This window comes from Bombus pascuorum, chromosome 13 (genome assembly GCF_905332965.1).
Source record: "Bombus pascuorum chromosome 13, iyBomPasc1.1, whole genome shotgun sequence".
Taxonomy (NCBI): domain Eukaryota; kingdom Metazoa; phylum Arthropoda; class Insecta; order Hymenoptera; family Apidae; genus Bombus; species Bombus pascuorum.
The window spans coordinates 9729979-9753224 of NC_083500.1; the positions used below are offsets into that span (position 1 = coordinate 9729979).

Below are 23246 nucleotides of genomic sequence, written 5' to 3' on the forward strand. Positions count from 1 at the left end.
ATTATTTATTTAGAATTAATTTATTTAGAATGAAGACTATAATAGCGGACATTCAAATTATTAATTCCAAAAAGATGAACTGAATATTCTTACTTATGTATATTTTTCAAATAAATTAGTAGTGTGATAATATACAAAAATAATATGAGTTTTTATCAACAAATTCTCAAACTGTATTATTCAAATACCTTACTGCAACATCTTTTTTACTTTCTCTCAGATACAATATGAAAGTATTTAATGAAATTATTTAAAAATGATACACCCCAATCGAAAAATATTCATTATTAACAAATAACATATTTTAGCAGTATTTTCAATCATAAACACTCTAATGATAAAGGGAGCTGAAAAAGAAATGACTCGAAAAGCCAGAAGGGCTGTCAAAGTATCCACTCAATGTAACCGGACAACCGTAAGTGGAATATCCATTCTATTTCGCAAACTCTAATTTACTATACGTAGCTATAAAATAAAAAATTCTCAAATCAAAACGCGATGAGTGCTTTATCATTTTTGCAATATTTATTAATTTACTATTGATAAAAAGAAACAAAAAAAGATAGAAAATACCCGTATGAATTATTTGCGCAACGCTAATAATTACTAATCTATACACTCAGATTTAAATGTTCGCAACACTAATAACGGTCCAGCGTAGCCATATACGTGTAAAAGGCTACTGGTGAAACTGCATCTGATGATGCAGGAGCAGGAACGTGCTTCCACAGTCCAGTGGAAGAAGATTGGGCATAATACAAGCGCAACACTACTTTAAAAACGCGATCATTGGTCGACGCAACTCTAACTAGAAAATCAATTAAAATAATCGCGATGAAAAGCCGCAACACTAATTTTTAAGACAAAAATAAAATTAATATCTATATATGAAAAAATATTGTACTGTGCTAATACAAATTGCAATGCTATGAAATTAATCAAACGTTAATACTTTTGAATCTAATTTTAAATGAAAGAAAATTTTTAAAAGAAACAAGGAAAACTCTGATATGTATTACTCTGACAGAAATTCTGAAAATTCATAATAAAAATTGCAAAAGAAAATCGCGATATCATAATTCGCAACTCTAATTCAAACCGTAATCATTCTGTCGCGACACTAACAAAAATAAATCGCGATTTGCCCAATGTAGTTGAAGGCTGACATATCCCAGTGCAACCATTTAAGAGGTTGCTGATGAACGATCACAGTTGTACAGCTCTTGCAGCTGTATCGAGTGATCCAGGAACATTCCTCGACAAATGCAGTCGAAGGGTTTTGGGCATTTTGTAAACGCAACTCTATTTACAAAAACGCGATCATTTATTATCGCAACGCTAACTCTTAAAGTGAACTCAATGAAAATTATCATTTACTATATGATAAATCTACTTCAAATATTCTGATTAATTAAATTAAAATTAATTAAAAACTAATATTTTTATACTCTAATTTTAAACAATAGAAAGCAGGATAAATTCTGATACGTATAATTCTATAAAAATTTCCAAAAGTTCATAATAAAAATTGCAAAAGACAATCGCGATATTGTAATTCGCAACACTAAAACAAACACGATTATCATTTTATCGCAACTCTATTTCAAACCGTAATCAGTCTCTCGCGACACTAATAAAAAGCCGCGATGTTATTTCGCAACTCTAATTCAACCCGTAATTAATCTCTCGCGACACTAATAAGAAAAACCGCGATTTGCCCAATGTGATGGTGGACCGATATATACATCGGCCAAAAAAGAAAAAAAGAACTACTACTACTACTACAAATACTAAAAGCGAGCATAGTGACAAAGTAGTAACGAGAATGACTTTCCATGCTCTGGATGACCCAGAGGATGGAGAACCATTGGTAGTTGCCCTCTTGAATGACAGTTTGTCGGGCCTCTTCGGCTCATAGCCTCTTCTTTCTTCGGGCGCAATGCCCGCTGAAACTTAAATCTAAGCTCGAGTCTTTCTAATCGCAAAATAAAATATAACTTATAAAGGTAAAATAAAAAGATAAATCGCGAATGTTATTCCCAGTGCACATGGACGACCAACGATCATAACGACCGCTGTCCGTTCGCATATGCAAGCTCGAGCAATAAACGTTCGTTTCGGAACCCACTCGCGATCACGACCGCGATATTCGAAAAATCGATAGGCAAGGCTCAAGACAAATGGTATGCTCCATTCGTGATGCCAGCTTCACCGTCGATTTTTCAAATCAAATTTCCTGAAACAGGTTGGACACGCGAAAACGCGCCTACCCGACGAAAGACTGTGCCAACCTGCCCGGCCCTACCTACTTATAGTTAACATTCATACCAGAAAATATGCTACCTATCCTACCCGGAAACCTCTATTTAAAACTGAAAAAAGGCAAAACAAGCACACCAACACATTCACTCCACGGTTCTCACACATAACCCGGGCGCAAAGGCCTACACTAGAGAGACGTCCCGGGACGCCTCCGACACCCGAGTTTGGCTTACAACTTTCACACTCTAATGTACGTACCATTTTCCTGAAATCGACTGACGATGGCTAGCGACCATTGCGTAAAAATATTCTGTATATTTCAACTTTAATTATCCAGGTATATTTAAATTTCAATTTTAATTAAATACTCATAATCGTATATAATCATGTATATGCACATCATCTAAAGAAATAATTTGACTAGAACAGATAATCGTATTTTAATCAATGTAATTTTCACTGCAGTAATACTTAAATTAGTAATATTACTATTTATATCCACTATACCTATTTACTAACAATGTTATTTCCAATGGTAATTGGATTCATATTTCCGAATCCATAACTATCTTAAGATTATAATAAATAGCAGAAACGACGCAATTCCACAGCCTAACCACATGCACACACAGTGGAAAATACGTCGTGCACGATACGCTAACGCAACGTCAGTCGCTGAAAAAATTGTTAAGCTTATAGACTACTCATCATGCCCATTGCCTTCCTCCCACCCAAGAAGCACCTGGGCACGTGAGTGAGATTCTGACAATGAACATGGAAGGGGTTAAACCTGAAAATCCTATGCTAAAAATATGATTAGCTTATTTATTATATTTTGTATCTAACGGGCTAATATTCTTTGATTTTGCAATTTAATTTCACTTCAAATTTTAATAATTTTATACTTTATTTTACTTTATTATTTTAATGAACAATTAAACTATTAAACTGTAATTAAGGAAATTAATGAAGAATATACATATTTATTAAACGTAAAATAAGATTCAATGCAAGTAATATTTATATCAGTGAATAACAATGGAGTCTAAATGAACTCTATTACTCGAAATATCCTCAGGCGATATCTTTATCAAAACATATCTTTGAAAACACAAAGGAACGTTCAAAACTTGTTTTGATTCTGAAATCTGCCTGTCGCGAAGTGTTTTCTTGCACGTGAAATTTGATAACATCCATCATAACGAACAGACAAAGTTAGATTTTAACTTATAATTTCATATTCCATATACCGAATTTTATTGAAATTATACTGTGTATACTCAAATAATAAAACTGCTCTGTACCATAGTAAAGTAAAAATTAAAATAAATATCATTTATAATCTTTATCAGCATTATAATAACTTTAATCATAATTGAATTTCCATATTAACGAAGTCTGAGGGTATCAGACTTCTTCACTACAAAGTACTTAAACGAAGTCATTTTTGGTCATTCATTTTTGGTCTTTATAAATATATAGTAATATTGAATATAATTTGATTTTATAAATAATTATAATGAATATATTGTGTAATTTTCAAATATATGCATATATATACTAATTATATCTAATAATATAATATATTATTATATTATAATCAACATTATATTACTTATACAAAATACTTTATATTGTAATATGTAAATATCATACTTATATATATTATATATATTATCATCAATATTTAAAAACGCGGTGTGCAAGAAAACCTATCCTGAATTAGTAAATAATAAATAAAAAATGTTACTACTCACGGGTATAATAAATACCCGCGGTCACTATGCTCGTCAAAAATTCTACGTATACAACCAATCACCCGTGTCGATTCGGACCTTTCATCCTTCGACATGATTGAGTGACCGGAGGAACAAAAATGCATGCGACTCACGATTAGATGTGAAGAATGTCGTCCTCAATATTGTTCTGACCCAAACGAGTTCATCATCAAACCATCATCAAAGTGGGATCGTCGAATTCAATGGAAAAAAAAACTGTAACAAAGCATAGAATATTTTAATTTAATCGTAATGATAGAGTTCACTACTTTCAAAATGTTTCAAATGATAAAATAATAAAAGACTAGTCTCTATTAAATGGAAGTTTTTAATAACAATATTCAATTTAAGAATGAAAAATTTACAAATTGTGAAATTTTCAATCAAATTTTATTTTTTAATTAATAATAATTATCGTGAAATATAAGGAATAGATTTAAATGAAGTACAAAATAAATAGTTACTTACATTCTTGGCTTTTGAAACAACATTAGATCTTTTCCAGGGAACGGGAAGAAGGGGAAGAAGTGGCATACCTTTAACAAAATATAAATTATTATAATTTGTTTTGAGAAACACAGTGCTAGTTGATCAAAAAATTTAACATACTAAAATATGAAGCTCTATGAAGACTTGGAATTTTAATAACAAAAGGAAATAAAATTCTAATAAACTCTAATTAAAATAAAAATAAAAATTCTAATATAAAAATTTAAATCTAGACTTTAGTTTTTAATTAATGATAATTACAGCAAAATGCAAAGAATAACATTAATAAAATACAATGTGTAAAGATTCTTACATGCTCAAATTTGAAGCATCGCTACATCCTTCCCAAAGAAGAGGAAAAATGAAAATTATGAAAAACCTGTAACAAAACATATGAAATATTATAATTTGTTCTTCAAAACATACTTTTGATCGTTGGAAAATTTAGAATAATGAAAAATAAATCTCTATTCAATTTTGGAATTTTAATAATAAAAAGAATTAAAATTTTAAAAAAGTTTTATAACTATAAAAACTGATACCTAACATTAAAATTTAAAATCTAGAAATTAATAATAATTCAAGCTAAATGCAAATAATAAAATACTTACATTCTTGAGCTCCAGGAGAGGCTTTATCCTCTTGCGACACCTGCGACTCTACTACCGAAAGCGAATGTTAAGAAAAAAAAAGGAAAATAATAGACTAACGCGTCCGTTTAAGTAACAATCGACGAACACACTGATTCAAATTTCGCGTGTGATTATAATTAAATTTAATGAGAGCTATGATGCTCTAAAGAATATTGAAAATGGTATAACGAACAAACACTGACTCTATCGACCGCATTGCGCGCGATCACAATTCTCTGAAAGAAAACTTTATTAGAGGGCAGGGAAGAAAGCAAAGTAATAGTTTTCTTTCGCTTCCTATCGAGTGTTCATTTATGAAAATACTGCCTTTTCAAAACTATGAAGTAATTATTGTTCATATAGTTAAAATATTATTATTATAAAATATTTCATAAGACATATCAAATATCTATGAATATTCCACAATGCACCCAATTTGAACAAATTATATCTTTGAATGTCCGTTATTAGAGTTTCAAATGTACTTTTTACTAATCAAATATGGCGTGCTTTTTTTTGTCAGTTAAACATATCTGCGCAATAGGTAAATGACGCGATGCGCAAAACATGTTCAAACCTGTCTGCGATAACATCCTATCTCGACAATAATAGGAATTATTGGAAAAAAACGTGAAATGTCAATGTCATTATAGAAAATTCGCGAAAATGTCGATGTTAAAATAAAAAAAGCAAATAAAATCGAACGATTACCGAAATATGTTTCGTTAATGATCATAGTTTGATGAATGAAATAAAAATTTAAAAAGTCAAACAGAAAATATTATACTATAAAAAATATTATAACAATGTAGGAAAATATTATCAAGAGAAATAAAGGGAAGTGAAAAGAAATAGAATTTCATTTCAATAATACATGATGTGCCTTGATTGAAAATTAATAACCGTCTATTCACACCGAAAAATAACAAATCGCTATAAATTATATTGGATTATGAATTTAAAACAAAATGAAGATTCTTACCATTTTTCCAATTACTATTGAACCAATATTCTGATGTTGTACGTTAAATTTTTCATATTTACAACGAACTGCCGGCACTTGCTTCCTCTTCCCAATATGACGTCGCGCGAAATGATGTAATTTCAAATCTTAGTTTTAAAATTCACCATCAGAGTGCGATTGCTTCAGGAACGTATCACGTTCTATCAGCACCCGGATACTATTCGAATTCTCCTGAAAATTTTCCTGTCTCTCTGTTTACATAGAAATATGACAAATCACTGTAAATTAATATACTGCGAACCATTTCAGTCATTTTATTACTAGCTGTACTCAGAGTATAATTAGATAGTTTCTTTTTAAACGACAACAATGAAAACACGAGAATTTTTGTGATCAGCCTCAAACATTAGAACAAACATAAGAATTTTCGTGATCTGTCCGCAATATGTTAATAACTGTTATTATATTAATATATATGTTAAATGTTGATAACAATTGATACAAATCCAGATTCTCACCATTTTGAAGCAATAACACGTCGTTGTATATTAAATTTTTGACGAGCTCTGCAGTTGCTTCCACCTTCCAATATGACACCGCGCGAAATGCTATAATTTCAAATTTTAGTTCACATAGCTACCACAGGACGCAAATAACTCAGTTACGTATTATGTTCTATTAGTATCCTTATACTGTCTTTTTTCAAATTTATTTTTGTACAAAATTTTATAATTCATTAAAAAATTATTTGAAATGTATATACCATTAAGAGGACAATTACTTGTGACGATACTATTAATTGACTTGTTGACAAACAGCAATATGACGCTTATCCAATCCTTACTGCCGTAACCTTAACAAAAATATTAAATGTCATTCACCTGATGTAATATTTTATTCAAACTTTTATAAAACTATTTCAATTACGAGAAACTGAATAAAGACTTCAGGGAACTCAAATATAATCTACTTGAAGAAATTTATTGCTGAAAATAATGAAAAGTATACCAAAAACGAACTCGAGAAGCTACTTATTGGTAGTCGCCAAAAACCATCGAAAGAAGTCAAATTTATTTAATAAAATGATAAAATTTTTTGTATGACTTAGCAGATAACGGAAATAAAACGAATATTAAATGACAGGAATGATTAAAAAATCTCGCAAAGTATCAAACGAGAGTGTCTTCTTTTTTATTGAATTATATATAATTCGTTTTTGGAAAATATGATATATATATGTATATAATATAACAAGAAATATAATTAGACTGACATGAGTTCTATCAAATTGTCCGGCTCTCTATGATGTTGTGCATCTTTGGGTTGGTAGTATAGCTCTTTTGTTTCCACCATACGATTCCGAATTTCATTCACCTTCTCGGTCACCTTCGTGATGCATATGCATACGAATTCTTCGATTCGTCGTAGGTTTTCTTTTGTTATTCTTCTTTTCTTCCCACACACACACACTCACGCTTTCCCTCAATCATCTTTTCCCTTTGTAACTCTTTGAGGATCAGCCTATGCAGCCTATGTATATACATACATATGTAGGATATCCTACCACAAAATTAATGCAAATCATAGAATTTTCCATACAGAAAAGGACCAAACATTTCAATGAAAGTTTACTCTTTCTGAGACTCAAAGAGTTAACATCATCTTGACACAGTGTTTAGCCCAATGTTATCAGTGAATACATTTGAATCATCTTCTTATTTCTTAATGCATAAATATTAACATTCAACCTTTACACAGGACAAGAAACGATTTGAAAATATCCTGCACAGAAATCTCAGTTCAAATGAAAACTCTAAATTATAATATTAAGCATAAAGGCACAGCCATCGTTTGCTCCTGTTCCACGTGATATGTCGAACGTAAAAGAAACAATCAGGTGTGATCTGGAAAGAATGCAAATACGCAAGTATAGCTCGTCCGAACCTTATCCTCTTTGTATTTATATTCGCAGTCAAGATCAATCGACATTTCAGATGTATTCACCATGGGACATCGCATTCCATACTCACTAATCGTCAAAAACGATCTTGCAAGATAACGATTTGTTTTTTTTCTTTTTCTTTTTTGAAGTGAGACGTCGAATTCACGTCAACTAACATCTAAAAAGATCGGCAACGAACGAATCGTCGTCTGTTCTTTATTCTGCGTCCCGCACAGTGTTCGATGAACGAAACGATAAAGAACGATATGAGAAAATCAAATTAAAGAGTCGCCGATCTCCAATTTAACGCGCTATTTGCGGATGCGACGCACAAGAAGCGGCAGGATGAAGTTGCCAGAACTTCTTTGCGAGATTACAAACTGAAAAGCTAACTTGTGTGGCGTTTTAGCCGTGAAATTAATCAACTAATTTACTCTTCTCTTCTCAAAAATAGAAAGTTCCTATCGCTTCTCGTGGAGCACGGATAACAATTGAAAAAATTCGATTACACTCCTCACATGGCGGAAAAGCTTCAGCCGCGTGCCGGTATTTTATTGGGATCAGCTAATCTTGGCGCAGAAATTAATCAATTTTCAGGCACCCGGTTACACTTAAAGGCTAATGAGTCTTCGACGTGGCGACGCAATCAACGGAAGGTGATCAGGAAGATGCGAGGATCTCCAAACGAAAAAGCTTCGAAAAACTTTCATATGCTCATTCTTTCGTACTCATTCTCATTTTCAATTTGTTTTTTGTTTCATATTCTCTTCACCCTTCATCGTTCATCCTATCCCACTCTCTCACACACGAATTCTTCATTTTATTCTTTTTCTTAATTCTCTCGCTACCGTCAATCTCCTTTTTTTTATGTTGCATACAAAAATAGTAGGAAACGAACGTGAGGTTACAATAACTTTATCACCCGTTCTCTTCGTCGATCGTACATAGTTTTTAATATCCCTTGAGCCCATCATCCGATGAACGAATGATTTCGTCGATTCTCTCGTTCCTTCTTCGTGCCTCTGTTTTTTCCTCTTGCATTTCTACAATAGCCCAGGCAAACTTACGAAATCACTTGTGAACAGTGCTCGATACACCTGCTGGTCACATCTCTAGACTCTCAACTCTTTCTTCTACAACGTATAACACATATGTATATTAAATAAAGCAATTTATTATAAAATAAAAACGCACCGAAAGAAAACGTTCCTGCAGAACGTGTTAAGCGGAACGAATCACGAGTCTGGTGTAACAGCAGATGCATCGAGTATTCTGATAAAAGCGCATGCGAGCGAAATGAAAAATAAATAAATGTGACTATGCAATTACAATCATGACTTTGGTTCAGCTGCTCCGGTTGCACGACGTAAGCGCGACTGCCTGCAAATAACGCTCGACCATAAATTATATTATTATACACATTATGCACTTCTTTTCCTTTAATCGTATTCTCGCATTTTGTTCTCGTAATTGATTATAAAAATATCATAAAATTACGTAGACTGAATAACATTTGAAAATAATGAATTTCAATGTGGCGAATAAAATGGTGAACGTCACTTGCAAGCGGTTTCTCTCCTGTATTATAATCCTGTTTCACATTTTTTCTTTCCTTCTTTTGTTAATTATGTTTTAGAGAGATTCATGAACTGTTTTTCTTTTTTTTTTTTTGTTGTTTTTTTGTTATAGGTACAATTATCTTCATTAATCACTACGACGACTTTAGGTACGGTTAAACACTACTTTGTTGTGCGCCCATCTCTTTATAATTGAAACATTTGAATAGTTTTAATCCGTCTAATATTTATTCTGCTCAGGTCTCTCTCGTTTCTACTCTCACTTTCTCCCTCTTTTTTATCTTTTTTTTTTTCTTTCGGTTCTTTTTAAATCTAGAGATCTTTAGATAAATTTATCACGCTTTCTTATGAAGAAAGTAGTGCCTCTCTTTCGCGTCGCTTGGCATAGGGTAGATAAAAGGTCGCGGTGCGCGCATTTTTTTCAATTAAATCTCATAAAAAGATAGGCACACCCTTCACCTACGTCCTGAAGTACAATCACCGTAAGCGAAGCTTCTGGATGGATTCCACTTGGTATTTCTCGTGCGGAGCAACGTACACGCCTTACTAAAAACTTATTAGAAATGATATTTGAAATATTGAACTTAGATTTAGCATTGTTATTGATAGTAGATCGATTAACTAAAAATGAATGTTAATTGCGATATGAAGATCGTCTACGTTGATCCGCAGATGAATTTTTTTCACAGACGGAGACATTATTAATTACGACGATCACGCGTCACCATCACCGCTGCCAAACTAATTACATATTACTTCTTCGTAGAATCGGGCGTGAAAAGTATATCTAATTACGTAGTTCGGATATCTATAGGATTGAGAAGCGTGCTGTGAAGCCTGGAAGACGAATCATAGTTACTGTGTGGAGCATCTGTCGCGTTTTCATGTTCATTCTTCTCGTAAGGAAACCTCACAAAATAATACAGAATTGTCGTTAAACGTGCGCGTCTCGTATCGGCTAAAACTTTACATCAATTCCCTATTTACGGACGATCAACGGAAAAAGAGAAAGAACGGCTTTCTTTTAAAGATGTATGTGAGACAGGTTCTCTTTCGTGACACTAAGCTGTGATGGTTTCGCGCTACTTAACTACTTGTGTCGAACTAGGTATATAGATCCATGTACTGAATACGTTTACATTTTCTCCTCGAGCGATACATTAACTTGTACTAAAGTAATTATCAGAGATCAGAAGCGTTAGCAAATCTTAGAATGCAAGATATCAGGGAGACGATTATTATGCCAGAGGAAACCTTTCGAATATAAATCGCGTTTATCTCCCTGATGAAACATTTCGTTTACGCAATACTTATGTACAATAAATCACGTTGCAAGTATCATTAAATATTCGATGAAATTATGGTTACTCTCGTCTTTGAATGAAAAGAATTGAAAGCTTTCTTGGAAGAATTCACAACTCCATAAAAGGCCGATAACATGAAAAATCTTTTCGATATAAAATTGAGGTAGCAAATAATTTCATTCCTATCCGCGAGTCACAACTGGCAGCAATATTTTTGTTCTGTTCTGTTCTTCCTACTTCTTTCCCCTTCTTTTTTTTTTTTACTTTTTCCTTTTTGTCTTTTTTTTTAAGATTAACGCAACTCTTTGGTGGCAGTACACAGAAGAATCAATGAGCAATGATCATTCCTGAAAGAACGTAGAGCCGATCCAGAGATTTTGGCTGGACAGCGTTTGCGGTTGCTACTGTAAACGTACTCAGTAACGTGTATTATATAATACTCGTACATTAGTTTTATCGTTATTTATAATGAGGATTTCCTAGCCGGTCGAGACTGATCTGTAGACCGGGCCAGGCAATCCATGCGTATATATCTGTGTTCATTTTAAAAGTACCTTCTCTTAAAAGTAAATCTCACATTCATATAGTATCTGTAAAACCGCGATTAAAATATCTCCAGATATAATATAATATACTGTATATATAATATATAATAATTGTAATAGTTAAAATTCTGTTCAGTAACTCTGTTCGGTGTGTACCACTGGGTCTATCGTGCCCTACGCCAAAGAACAACGCACAGATTATCCTTCCTTTATGCACTCTATACATTTTTCCTCTGCTTCATTTCTCTCCTTTGAATACTCTGATAATTCAGATTTTTATTATATGATCGGTATGAACGAATTTCAATGTGTCTTCCTTTTCCTTCTTCTTTATTTTCTGTTAGTTTCATCGGTCACCGCATTTTATCAAAAGAGATGTATAACATTTTCATTTTTATCTTAGGGATGATTTTCAATCTTCTTTGTTCCTTTTTCGATCTTTGTAATACGTGAATTTTTATATTCTAGTAGTGTGTGCTTTTTATATTTCTTTTCTCTTAGATATTTAATTAAAATTATTATTAATATTAATAATAAGAATCATGTACGCATAGCGGTAAACCACGAGCTGCTTATTCGGTTCTTCTCAATTAGCCTGTAACGATATAATTGTCTTTTTCTTTACGTTCAGCACTGATCCTCTTCCAAAATTGGCCCGGGTACTTAATATTGTACCAGTTGGTTTCGGCGGGTGATTGTCACCTTCACGGTCCCTGAAATTAAAAGATTATTTCTGAGAGCAGCGCAGGCTTCCATTATCGATTCTCGTGATACAATGCCAGTGAATTGTTGTTGTGCAAATCAGGATTGCGTTAAACGAGTGTCGTTAATATATCATATACATATATATATATCAGCTGATCTAAAGCATACTTCCATGTATAGAGAAAATAGAGATCGCACGATGAATTGCAAATGTATTGTATAACTGTAGCTATAATAAAACAAATATAAAGAAGAAATTTTAAAAACATGTCGCTTCTGAATCAAAAATTTACCACGATATGTTTGTTTCTATCTATGTATATAGTCCGAAAGTAATTTAAGACAAAAGAAGTGAAACAAAACTTAGAAACTCGTTGTGCAACAAACGCAATATGTTTGCGTAAATAGATGAGCGAAAAGTAAATATTCCTACAGAAACCTGTGCGCGTGAGTGTGTAAGCGTACAGTGCTACAGTCATATATGCTCTGAAAATTGATGCTTCCTATTTTTTTTCGACCTTGAAAAAGGTTCATATATAATGCATTAATCTTCAGTGACTTGCGCGTCAACAGGATACACGAAAATAGGAAGTATTTTCCAGGCACACTTTTCACACGAACAACAAATATCGACAAAGCGAAATCAACGCATGTGAAAAAGCACCTACGTTACAATGTAGATACCGTGTGTTCTTTTTGTAGTATTTTATACTGAAGTTCTGTACCTTATATCATATTGTCTTCCACAGGTTTCGCTTTTAAGGAGATACAAGAACGTGTCAAAAATTGTGTCACATTTCATTCTTCATAAGCGAAACAAAAGTAGAAAGTAACAGAACTTTCAAGCAACGTACCGAGCGAACATCTAACTAATTAATGGATAATGTCGGTTCTTACCTTCTCTGATATCTTTCGGAACGTTAGACGAGAGCGACGGCATGGAAGGAGTCTGATAAAGATTGGGCCGCGCGCCTGTTGGTGGCAACGATGCTACTTTGGACCTAACGAGCAATTTATGTTACCGCTTCCTTTTTCATTTTAACACACTTTCGATATTTTAATAACATTAGAGTAATTCAATAATAAAATTAGTATATTACTTCTTCCTACATTTACAGAACACCAACCAGTACAGCGACATTCTCTATGAATAATTGATTAACTCGATATAAAAAAATAAAGATTGATAAATTACCTCTGTTTACGAATTTTCTGATTTCTCCCGTCAAACGAGGTTGGCGTACCAGCGCCTGAGGTGTTCGACGAATAAGAAGGCGGTCGGTACGGTCGTGGACAACCTTGAACAACAGGTGGTGATGGTACTGGTGCATACTGCAACCGTGGATTGGCTGGTACTGTGGGATGCATCAATCTCATGTCTCCTATAATAATAAATAATCAATAAAGTAATGGAGAATACTCGATTATAATGTAACAGAAATGCATAAAACGAATGCATCATACCTTGTACAATATGGACACCCTGATACATTGGCAGTGGGTAGCGTGGTTGGGGTTGTGCGCTTCTGTCCCCGCTCCCACTTCCGAACAGCTCATGTGCTGGAGTCGGCGACCTGCTAGTTCTCTGAGAGTTACCTGGCGTTGAAGCTCGTACACCAGCAACAACCTAAGATGTCAATTGAACAATCTTCATCATTAAATTTATCTGATTTCGTTCGATGTAACTATCTCAAAAAACCCACAGGAACATTTTGCCTAAAAACGAGATTGGGAACCAGCGCGGGAGTCATATAAGTTCCAGGAGGTGCAGGTGATGTGCCATTGTGTCCGACTTGATGGCCAAATGTTCCGTTGGATACCATCGTTGGTGGCGGATAGCTACCAGAGTTGACGTACATCAGTGGCATTCCAGGCATCTGTAAATTAATCGATTATAGGACTTATAGATTGATCTTAAGAAAGCTGATAATATTTTTAAATTATATGTAATAATGGCTACCTGATTAGAATTCGGAGTATTTGGTGGTGTTGGCACTCTGTACATGACAGGTGGTGGTTGAATCGTGGTTTGACCTGGCGGATAATACGTAGGTACCATATGAACCGATGGTTGATACGTGTAATCCCCTGGTGCTGGTGTTACAGCGGGCATTGAATTGTAAGGGACTGGATAACTACCCACGTAATTAGCTAAGATAGAAATAAAATATTAAATAATTATCATATCGTAATTAAGAAGAATCTTGAAGAAGTTCACTTACAATTTGATTGGCTCGGAGGAGTCATAGTTTGTGCATTGAAAGAATAATTTGTCGTAAATCTCTGTTGTTGGTGCAATGGCTGTCTATCACCTGGACCCTGACTGACTGAAAGTGCTGCACCAGGCGGAGGTACGAAGTACATCGTCTGTTGTGCCTACAGAGAAAGAAAACGAAAACAAGGAATTAATATAAAGCTAAATTAGAAAATATAATAAAGCCGTAAAATTAAATACCGGTACAGAATTAGGTGGTGGTTGCCAGTAATTCTGCTGCATCGTCTGCACATTTTGAACTGCTTGATTTGTAGATGGTTGCGGTTGTGGGTAAGAGTGCGGCGGCGTAGAATGGTTATCACCAGTCACGCGTTGATCGTAGATACTCATACCCATAAAATATCCCGACAATTCAGTTATCTCCGTTGTCTGCGACACTGGTCCTTGTTGCACAGGTACTGCATAATTCGCGTAAACCGAATTCTGATTAAATACATCACCCTGACCATTGTTTTGAACGTTCGCCTGATTTTGACTCGGATGAGGAGCCATCATCACAGTCTGTTGCCCCACAGAGGGTGGATAAACACCCTGATTATACGGTTCTGAGGTAGGTACGTAGGTCGTGTATGGTTGAGCTGCTTGGTTGTGATTGCAAGTTTGCACTGTCGACGATGACTTGACTAGAGTTTGTTGCTGCTGCGGCTGCGGCTGCTGTTGCTGCGGCTGCGGCTGCTGTTGCTGCGGCTGCTGCTGCTGCTGCTGCTGTTGTTGTTGTTGTTGTTGTTGCGGTTGTTGCAATGATCCTGAATTCTGTTGAGGTGGCGGCGTGAACGGCAAACTCGGTGATGTCGCCGAGTTCGTCACATGAGTCACTGCTGTTGTGTTACCACCGTTGTGTTGCTTGTTAGTCTGCGATCTCTTTTTATTTTCGTTCTTTGTATTATTTTGTGTTATTTTGGGTGGCTCGGATACTTCTATAGTCTTGCTGGGCGACATGTTATTCCTTTCGTTTTCGTGCGGCAATGCAGCAGTATAAAATTTTGGTGGGTTCTCTGGATCGAAGCGGTAAATCGAACCATCTGGATTGGTATACGGCTGATTCGTTTGCGGATTTATGATTATGCTACCTGGCGGCACACTAGATATACTGGTAACCGCCCACATCACTGTTTGATTATTCGATTCCGGAGAAGCGAGATCCTGACTAGATACTTGGGTATGACTGCAGGTCATGGTTGCCACAGGGGATGGCGAAGGAGACGGCGATATCGTGGCATCGCTGCGTTGGCTTTGCGATTTATAGCCGCTACTCGAAGGACTTAGTCGTGAACACATACTAGCACCTGAGTCTGCAACAGATTTAATCTCTAATTTATAGACTTATTTCACGCCATAAAACTTATGCGTGTAGGGAAGGATTTACAAAAGGGTATATTCGTAAAGAACTGAGTGCGAACCTTGCTTCATAAGGCGAGCCCCAGCACTATGAGTGGATGTAACACTGTCCCCTCTAGAAAGCATTCCCCTGGTGTAACCACCGAAACTAAAGGACTTGGAAACAGATGGCCTCAATACGGAACCTCGACAGGATTCTCTTCCATCGAAAGATTCCCCTTTCAAGAGCTTCGTTTGCCTGCTACATACGCAACATAGCCTTCTTATTACATTAGATAAGTACAACACACAATAAAAACTATTATTACAGTATTCACCTCATCGTATGATCCGAAGGATGTAACAAACGATATCTCGCAGAAGCGTCAGAACTTTCTGAAGAAGACCAGTAAGGCCAGGAAGTAACTTCGCTACTTTCTCCACTGCTGTCTTTAAATATTCTTCGTCTGGCACGTTCATACTCCTCCTCCCTTTCCTCGAAACTCTTACTCTGTCGGCAATAATCGCCAGACAATCTGTCAGGTGACTTAAAATTGAAATTGTCCTCGAACGAGCTAGAATCTCTCTTCAGAATACTTCTTCGCGGTTCTTCAGACAGAATCAGATCGTCTCTGATGTGTTCCTTAAAACGAGTATTTGGAATTCGCATGTTTTTCGTTCTGGTAACTATCACGCTGGAACCAGACTGATCTACGTTATGTTCCATGCCAAAGTAGGCTGCTACGCGATGCACTAGCATTCTGTTGTAAGAGGACATGTTTGGAAACTTGTGACAGACTTTCTGCTTGTCCTTTGCGAATTCTATCAGATCTTTCTCGATTTTTAATAGCACCGTGCGATCCTTCTGGTTACGATTTATAGTTTCCGCGATGAAATGCTCCAGATCTATTCCAGTACTGTCCGTATACAATTCCGTACTGCTATCTATGAAGAAAAGGAAGATTGTTTCGCCTCAAGATCAAATATATATATTTGAAATAATAATAGCAGGACAACTGCAATAAGGGATTAACTTTGCTTTCGTAATTTAAGTTTCTATATGGCGAGTAGACTGCGGATTTTTGAAGATACAAATATACAGAGTGCACCCAGTATACAAGAAATTATAATATTTAGTACGTGTAACAAATCTTTTCTACATAGACCCCATTTCTCTAGTTGTGTTCATATAAATATCAATTTGCATAAACATCCGCACTCTAATAGTTACATTATATTAAAAATTGGAACACACGTACCTCGTGAGAGGCAAGGAGACGCGCTGTCAAAGCTACCCTGAGAGGAATTCTGATGCCTCAGCTTGTGCCGCGAGCTAGGTCTGCTCACGGACAAGGTATTGCCGCACTGCGTCGAACACTGGTTGTTGCAAATATTCAACGTATTTGGTCTACGTTGTTCCATCTTCTGCTGATTGTTTTGCGCGTTTTGAGCCAGGTTCGTACTCTTTGGCGAGTGTTGCAACGCCTGCCCAGCCTTCGACGGAGACACAGGCGTCTGAAGCAAGCCGGGTCGGTCATTTTGATTGTTCTTTACGCAATTATTGCATTTTTGAATCACGTGCGAGCCTGTCATCTTGGAACGTTGATTCTCCGACTTATTGCCGTTCGTTGGAGAGGTATTATTCTTTGGTGAGTGAATTTGGGAGGGACTAGATTGACCTGCGATCAAGATAAACTCTGTCTGTCTTCGCTGTAATAACGATGAAGTCCTGTTAAAAGCTCATTCGTAAATGAACGAATATTACCATTTCGTGACGGAGCTCGACAGGTGGGTGAAGTGGCTGTATTACGCATTTGCTTGGGGGATTGATTCGGGCAAAGATTACTGTTGAACATTGACTCGTTGTTATTAAGCTTCGCGTTAGTGGAATTTGGAGACAGGTTGCCCACGAACTTCTTTTCACCGTCCACCGACTGAGGGCTATGTGGAGACGACGAACCGTTGTGTGGCTCCCTTGGGGGAGACGTCGACTCTCTCATAGCATGGCTCCTGACCAGCAACTTAACTTTCGTATTCGTCTAAAAAGGATTTTACGCTCGTTTTAACACGTATGCTTCAGAAAATAGAAACTAAAAACTGGGATCTTTTCATAGTGGGATCTTCAAACATATCAGACACGTACCCTGGTACGAAAGTTCTTGTTCTCTGTGTCTGATTTGTCAGGAGGACAGGAGGGCGAGCTGCGGTGGAGAGAATTCTGTGTAGGAGAAGAGCCGACATTCGGATTGGCATTCCCGTCTATCATATCCGACTCCGAGCTGTTCTGATATGATGTATTGGAGCCACTTATGACGAAGCCTTGCCTAGAGGATGGCAGTGAGGGCATTCCTCCTCGCACCACCACCGTGGGACTCTCAGGTCGGCTGTGCGACCTGCTGCCTTTATGCACCACTATACTTGGTACTGAAACAACCAAAACGCAGTTCTGGCTACGTTCCTTCGACCTTGTTTATCAAAAAGACACCTAATCCCTGTAGATAGATTAAACGTTTCATTTAGCATCGGCTAAATCGTGTATCTTATCCAAAGTTGCTTCGTCCAGCGCCGTTTCGTAGACCTCTATTATATTATATTAAAGTACACTCGTTCACCGAGAGAAAACGGCAAGCAGACAAATTTCTTGGAAAGATTTGTCAGCCACGCGCGCGTGCTCTGCTGTCGAGTAAATCAGGATTTAGGAGGAAAAGCAATGAGGAGCAGAAAAATCGTGAGCCTGAATAACACTTACTCTCCAGGCGGGCCATGTGTTAAATGCGTCATGGGGTTACGGTGCAGGACTCTGCAACTGGTGGGTTCAAACAGGTGCAACTGGGTTAGTACGTGAATCTTTCGGGTGACGTGCAGCTCGTAGGGCTGATACAAGGAGCCAAGTCACTGCACGTCCACCTTCCAACATCGTACACTCTGTAAGCAGATACAACACAAAGGTAATGACTTATTGAAAAAAAATTTGGATCCCCGTTATAATCGAGGACAAAATGAGAGGAAATAACTAATAAGTATTTTTATGGATTTACGAGTGATTTTTAGTTTAGTATGTTAATCAAATCTTGCTCACAAATTATCTATCACACTTTTGTGCATACAAGCGGTGTTACACGTGACAAAACTCGATCACTTTGAATTAAAGAAGATTTTTATTAGAACAATGCCTCCCAAAGATTAACGAACTAACTTTCGTAGATAAACGAACTATCTCTTGTCTGGGAAACAGTGTGAAACAAAATTAGCATGCGCAATTACGGTCTAACAATTGGTTAGAAACATCATATTCTGGAGGTACTATGTGCTAAAAGCGTATGTTCGCTGGAGTACATACGATTACTATTAAACGCGCGTACGTTCACGAATATCGTTGCTCACTGACAATAACTATTTTCTTTGATTTGGTTCAACCTGCACTTCGATTTATAAATCGTCTATCTCTGGATAGTAAAAGAAAAAAAACGATGTCAGTAAAGGGATGAATCAGCGATCTTTCTGTTTTGGTAGTAAAACCATAACCAACCTCCAGAGGCCAATCTCCATGACGATTAATTGACAAAGAGTAGGAATCATCGCAACAAAGTGACTCGAAAACACGGCTACGTCTTCGTTCGAGACATCCTCTCTTTTTCTCTTCTCTCTTGACCAAACTCAACATTATTCACAGTCTTGAATCCAAGATAAACCCCGCACGATTCACTATCAGCTTATCGATCATCGTCGTCGAAATCTATTCTTCGCTTTGTACACCGAAACCCTTTCACCTTTCACGATTCTTAATTTCTCTTTTTCAAAGCTTCGTGGTTACACTCGTAAAGCTCTAAAAAAAATTAATAGGAAAGATAAGGATTAAACTTTAGATCCATCGAAGAACGGTGGAATTATTCGAATAAACTTGTGTTTCTTAAGGTGGCCGACGGTCGACGTGATAAGAATTCAGATAGGTCAGTTCCCGAGATTCTCGATAAGAGCAACGAAACGGCACGTAGAAACTTTTTCCAAAAATACCCAGATACGTAAATGTAAAATCGACCCGATATCACTGGCTTTTTTTCTCGACTGGGCGCAGTGGTGGCTCACGGTGCCAAATGAATTTTTCCAAACCAAATTAAGTAGCAAGGGTTAATGCGGGTTAATGATCGACTGGACGTCCAAGATCGATCAACTCGATCACTTGCGTAATCTGAATAGATCATCAAACGATTCTCTCGAGCGTTTAACTTTCATCGTGCTCTTCTCTCAACCTGTACCCTCGACACGTTCAAACTACCACTATGCGAACTAGGATTAAGAATATCCTACAGTTGCGGGATTAATTCTCGACATAGAAATGCAAAACGATCAGGACACTCGTAAACAAATATCTCGAGATCGACCAACGAACAAGACCGCTCGATTTCCGTGCACAAGATCCATCGTAGATCGTGCCTCGCGACGACCTTCCACCCGCGATTCCCTCTCGTTTTTTTCGTACCGTAAACCGGACGCACACGTTGGCCGGGCTCCACGGCGTCTCGAAAATAGCAATACACTCTTTCTCTGTCGGCCTGTGATCCCTTCTTCGCCGCTATCTCGAGCACCAGTCGCGACAGACAACCACCGCGTCTCTTTCTTACGGTGATCCATGGTCCCCCGCGAACTGAGCCACCAGCACGGTCATCTTCCAGCAGGAAGAGGGTACAAACGTGGAAAGAAAAGCAAAGGGGGTCGTGATGCAAGGGCCTGAGAAACTGTCGCTATCCAGTTGAGTCGAAAGAATGAAAAGAGGGTTGACAAGAGGGAAAAGAAAGATAGACTGCACACAGGAACACACGTAGACGAGACCCGGACCAGCCACAATCTATCGTGTGCAACGGTACGTCGCCACGAAACCGCTTTGCGCGAGAGACTGAGAGAGAAACGCGGCGCGGTCCCTCGAATCGCGGACTCGACGAGGAGAGCGATATCGAGAGCGCGCGAGACGGACTCTGCCAGGGGGAGGGACAGAGTAAGAGAGGTAGAGAGAACGATTCAGCCATCCAGAGAACGCTAGAGCTCGAAAGGGGATGGAAAGGGTAGAAAAAAAACGAATACAAGGGGAGAATTGAAAAATTCCCGACGAAGATGGGAAGGAAGGGGACATGAGAATGAAGAGCGAGGAGGAATGGTCTTGGACAGAGCAGAGGAAGAGAGAACGAAGAGAGTCCGTGCGCCGGGCAAGTGCACGCGTGCGCGTATTTCGAGTGTACCGGGTGTCGAGTGAATCACTGTTTTACGGTGATTTTAATTGTCCTACGCTGTACATTTTACGATGATATTCTGATTTCTGAACCATTTCTCACAATAATTTGCCAAGTAATAACGTTATCGAATTGACCAGTCATAGTTTATAAGTTATACAGACTTGTATTTTATAATTTTAAAATCTGTCGCCGAATAAAAATCAGTTTGTAAAATACTAGAAATCGAAATTCGTAAAATTCACTTGTAGAGTTTGATTCGTCTCGCTACCAAATTTGGCGCTGATACCCAAGCAAATTTATTAGCGTTAATGATTCGTAACTTGTAACTTGTAAAATTCTATTAAGGGTACTATTCCAATTGCGCAAGAGAATCTTGGTACCCTAGAATCTTCCAGCCTATATTTTGGAAGTATTTCGTGTCAGCTCGAAGCTTTAAAATAGTACAGGAACATGATCTTGGTAGTGAGAGTGTAACACGTACAGAGACAACAGCTTCGTGAGAGAATCTGAGAAATTAAATTTGGAAAATTAATTTCTATACTACTTCTATTTGATTTAGAGATTTCTAAAATAGCAGGATCAGAGAAACGAAAACTTCCTATGAAAGTTGGACATTTCCTTGTTTTCCTCAACCATTCACACAAGGTTTTCACAAACTGTTTCCGGATGCATTTTATGCAACTTGCAAACATTTACCTTTTAAACTATAGAACGTTGATTTCGATAGAAATAATCGATGCGGTTACTGTTAATCGTTCCTGGATATGCACCGATCACACGATGGTAGAAAGTACTAGAAAGTTACAAATTGCCTTTGCAATACACACGCGAGCTTACTGATAGAGCCCAGATAGCCAATTTCATTGCAAACCTCAACTGCTTCCCTCTTCCTGTATTTTTCCGTTCGTGCCTTTTAACTCTGATTCGCTGAAAAGCTCCTCGTTGAAAAAGGACACTTTAAAGAGCTATCTGTACTCGAGGAATTTTCTTTTCTAAAATGATCTCGAGGATGCTTCTTCGATGCTGCCTATATATACTACTGGATAATTAGAATGGCAATTAAAAATAGAGAAAAATCGGAGGAACAATTTATACAGAAACATCGATCAACTTCGGTTGTTCATCTAAAAGTCGTATTTCCATTTCCAGAAGTAAATTCATGCCTGATAATTGCAAGATATAGTAGGTGAGCTATAAAACTTTTACTACCCCATATTCGCAGGATCACGTTTCCGTGGAAACTATCATAATTTTCTAGACTATAATACGTGTGCCTGTGTGGGTACGTGTGCACGTATGACTTGCTGCAAATGGTGTCTATGACCCATATAACACGCCCAAGCGTAACTAGGTCATGCACCTCTGTATCCCCTGGAATAATACAGGGTGTCCTCCTTTGAAGAAAGAACTAGGTCTCCGGTATCGGTTAAACGAAAGTAAAGAAACAAAAAGGGAAAAGAAGGTACAATACCGTCCATAAGTATTTCAGTACTCCTTGGTACACTCTCAATGTATTGCAAATATGTAAAGCGTACTTCCAATGAAATTCTCTGATTAATTAATTTTGGCCTAGTACGTTATCTCAGGCAACCTACAAGTATACCTGCAGTTAGCAGACGTTGATAAAAACGGTATTTATTAATAGGAATAAGGAAGCAATAATTGAAGATGAATGAAGACTGATCCTGCAGAGTCACCTGAGTTAAGTGATGTTAAATTGGGATCTTGGGCCAACTGAGATCAACTATTCACTAGTTTCTAAAAGTTTATATAAATTTCACGAAGCGTTCGTTATCCGTCGCAAATAGACATAGAACTTGAGTGATGCGGATACGTTTATTTTTCTTCTCAGTTCCAATTTAGCAGATCATTTGCGCTCGATGCAAGAAGCAAAGGATCAAACGCTAGAAAAACGTTGTTCTATTAAAAAAATTGAAAATATGACAAGCATATGAACGTTTTAATCGAATTGTACCAGCTGTTCAAATACTTATGGATGCTAATGTACGTTCCTTAGCTTCACAGGGTTACGTTGGAGCGAAGGTTAAAACATATTCTCGAGCTACTTTCAGGCTATTTGATGGCTTCCGGCACGCGACCGCCTAGGCTATTCCTCCCGATGACGCATCCTGAATCAGACCAAAGGACGTCGATGCCAGTTTATTCCGTGGGATGACGACAGAGGAGGGCTAAAAAGGCCAGAAGGTGCGTTTCGTTTACCGATCTCT

General features: G+C 37.0%; 1 protein-coding gene across 10 annotated transcripts in view; it reads right to left on the reverse strand.

Annotated features, from left to right (window-relative positions):
* Positions 1–7292: 7292 nt before the first annotated feature.
* Positions 7293–23246, reverse strand: part of LOC132913810 (R3H domain-containing protein 2-like) — a 29660-nt gene continuing 13706 nt past the window's right edge. The window contains exons 1-17 of one of the 10 annotated variants that reach the window (XR_009659463.1): positions 20271–20674; positions 19320–19616; positions 18540–18715; positions 17934–18214; positions 17556–17829; positions 17050–17469; positions 16129–16735; positions 15874–16070; positions 14654–15783; positions 14421–14574; positions 14159–14349; positions 13902–14075; positions 13663–13825; positions 13394–13580; positions 13096–13199; positions 12867–12953; positions 7293–12206 (exon numbers count right to left, since the gene is read on the reverse strand). Coding sequence is in view for 9 of the 10 variants with exons in the window: in XM_060972392.1 (XP_060828375.1) it covers positions 12157–12206; positions 13096–13199; positions 13394–13580; positions 13663–13825; positions 13902–14075; positions 14159–14349; positions 14421–14574; positions 14654–15783; positions 15874–16070; positions 16129–16735; positions 17050–17469; positions 17556–17829; positions 17934–18214; positions 18540–18555 (3948 nt within the window). In the remaining variant the exon portion in view is untranslated. Of the gene's footprint in view, positions 12207–12866; positions 12954–13095; positions 13200–13393; positions 13581–13662; positions 13826–13901; positions 14076–14158; positions 14350–14420; positions 14575–14653; positions 15784–15873; positions 16071–16128; positions 16736–17049; positions 17470–17555; positions 17830–17933; positions 18215–18539; positions 18716–19130; positions 19237–19319; positions 19617–19804; positions 20237–20270; positions 20691–23246 lie in introns of those variants that run through there. The other 9 variants (XM_060972396.1, XM_060972392.1, XM_060972397.1 and 6 more) reach the window with 9 other exon arrangements.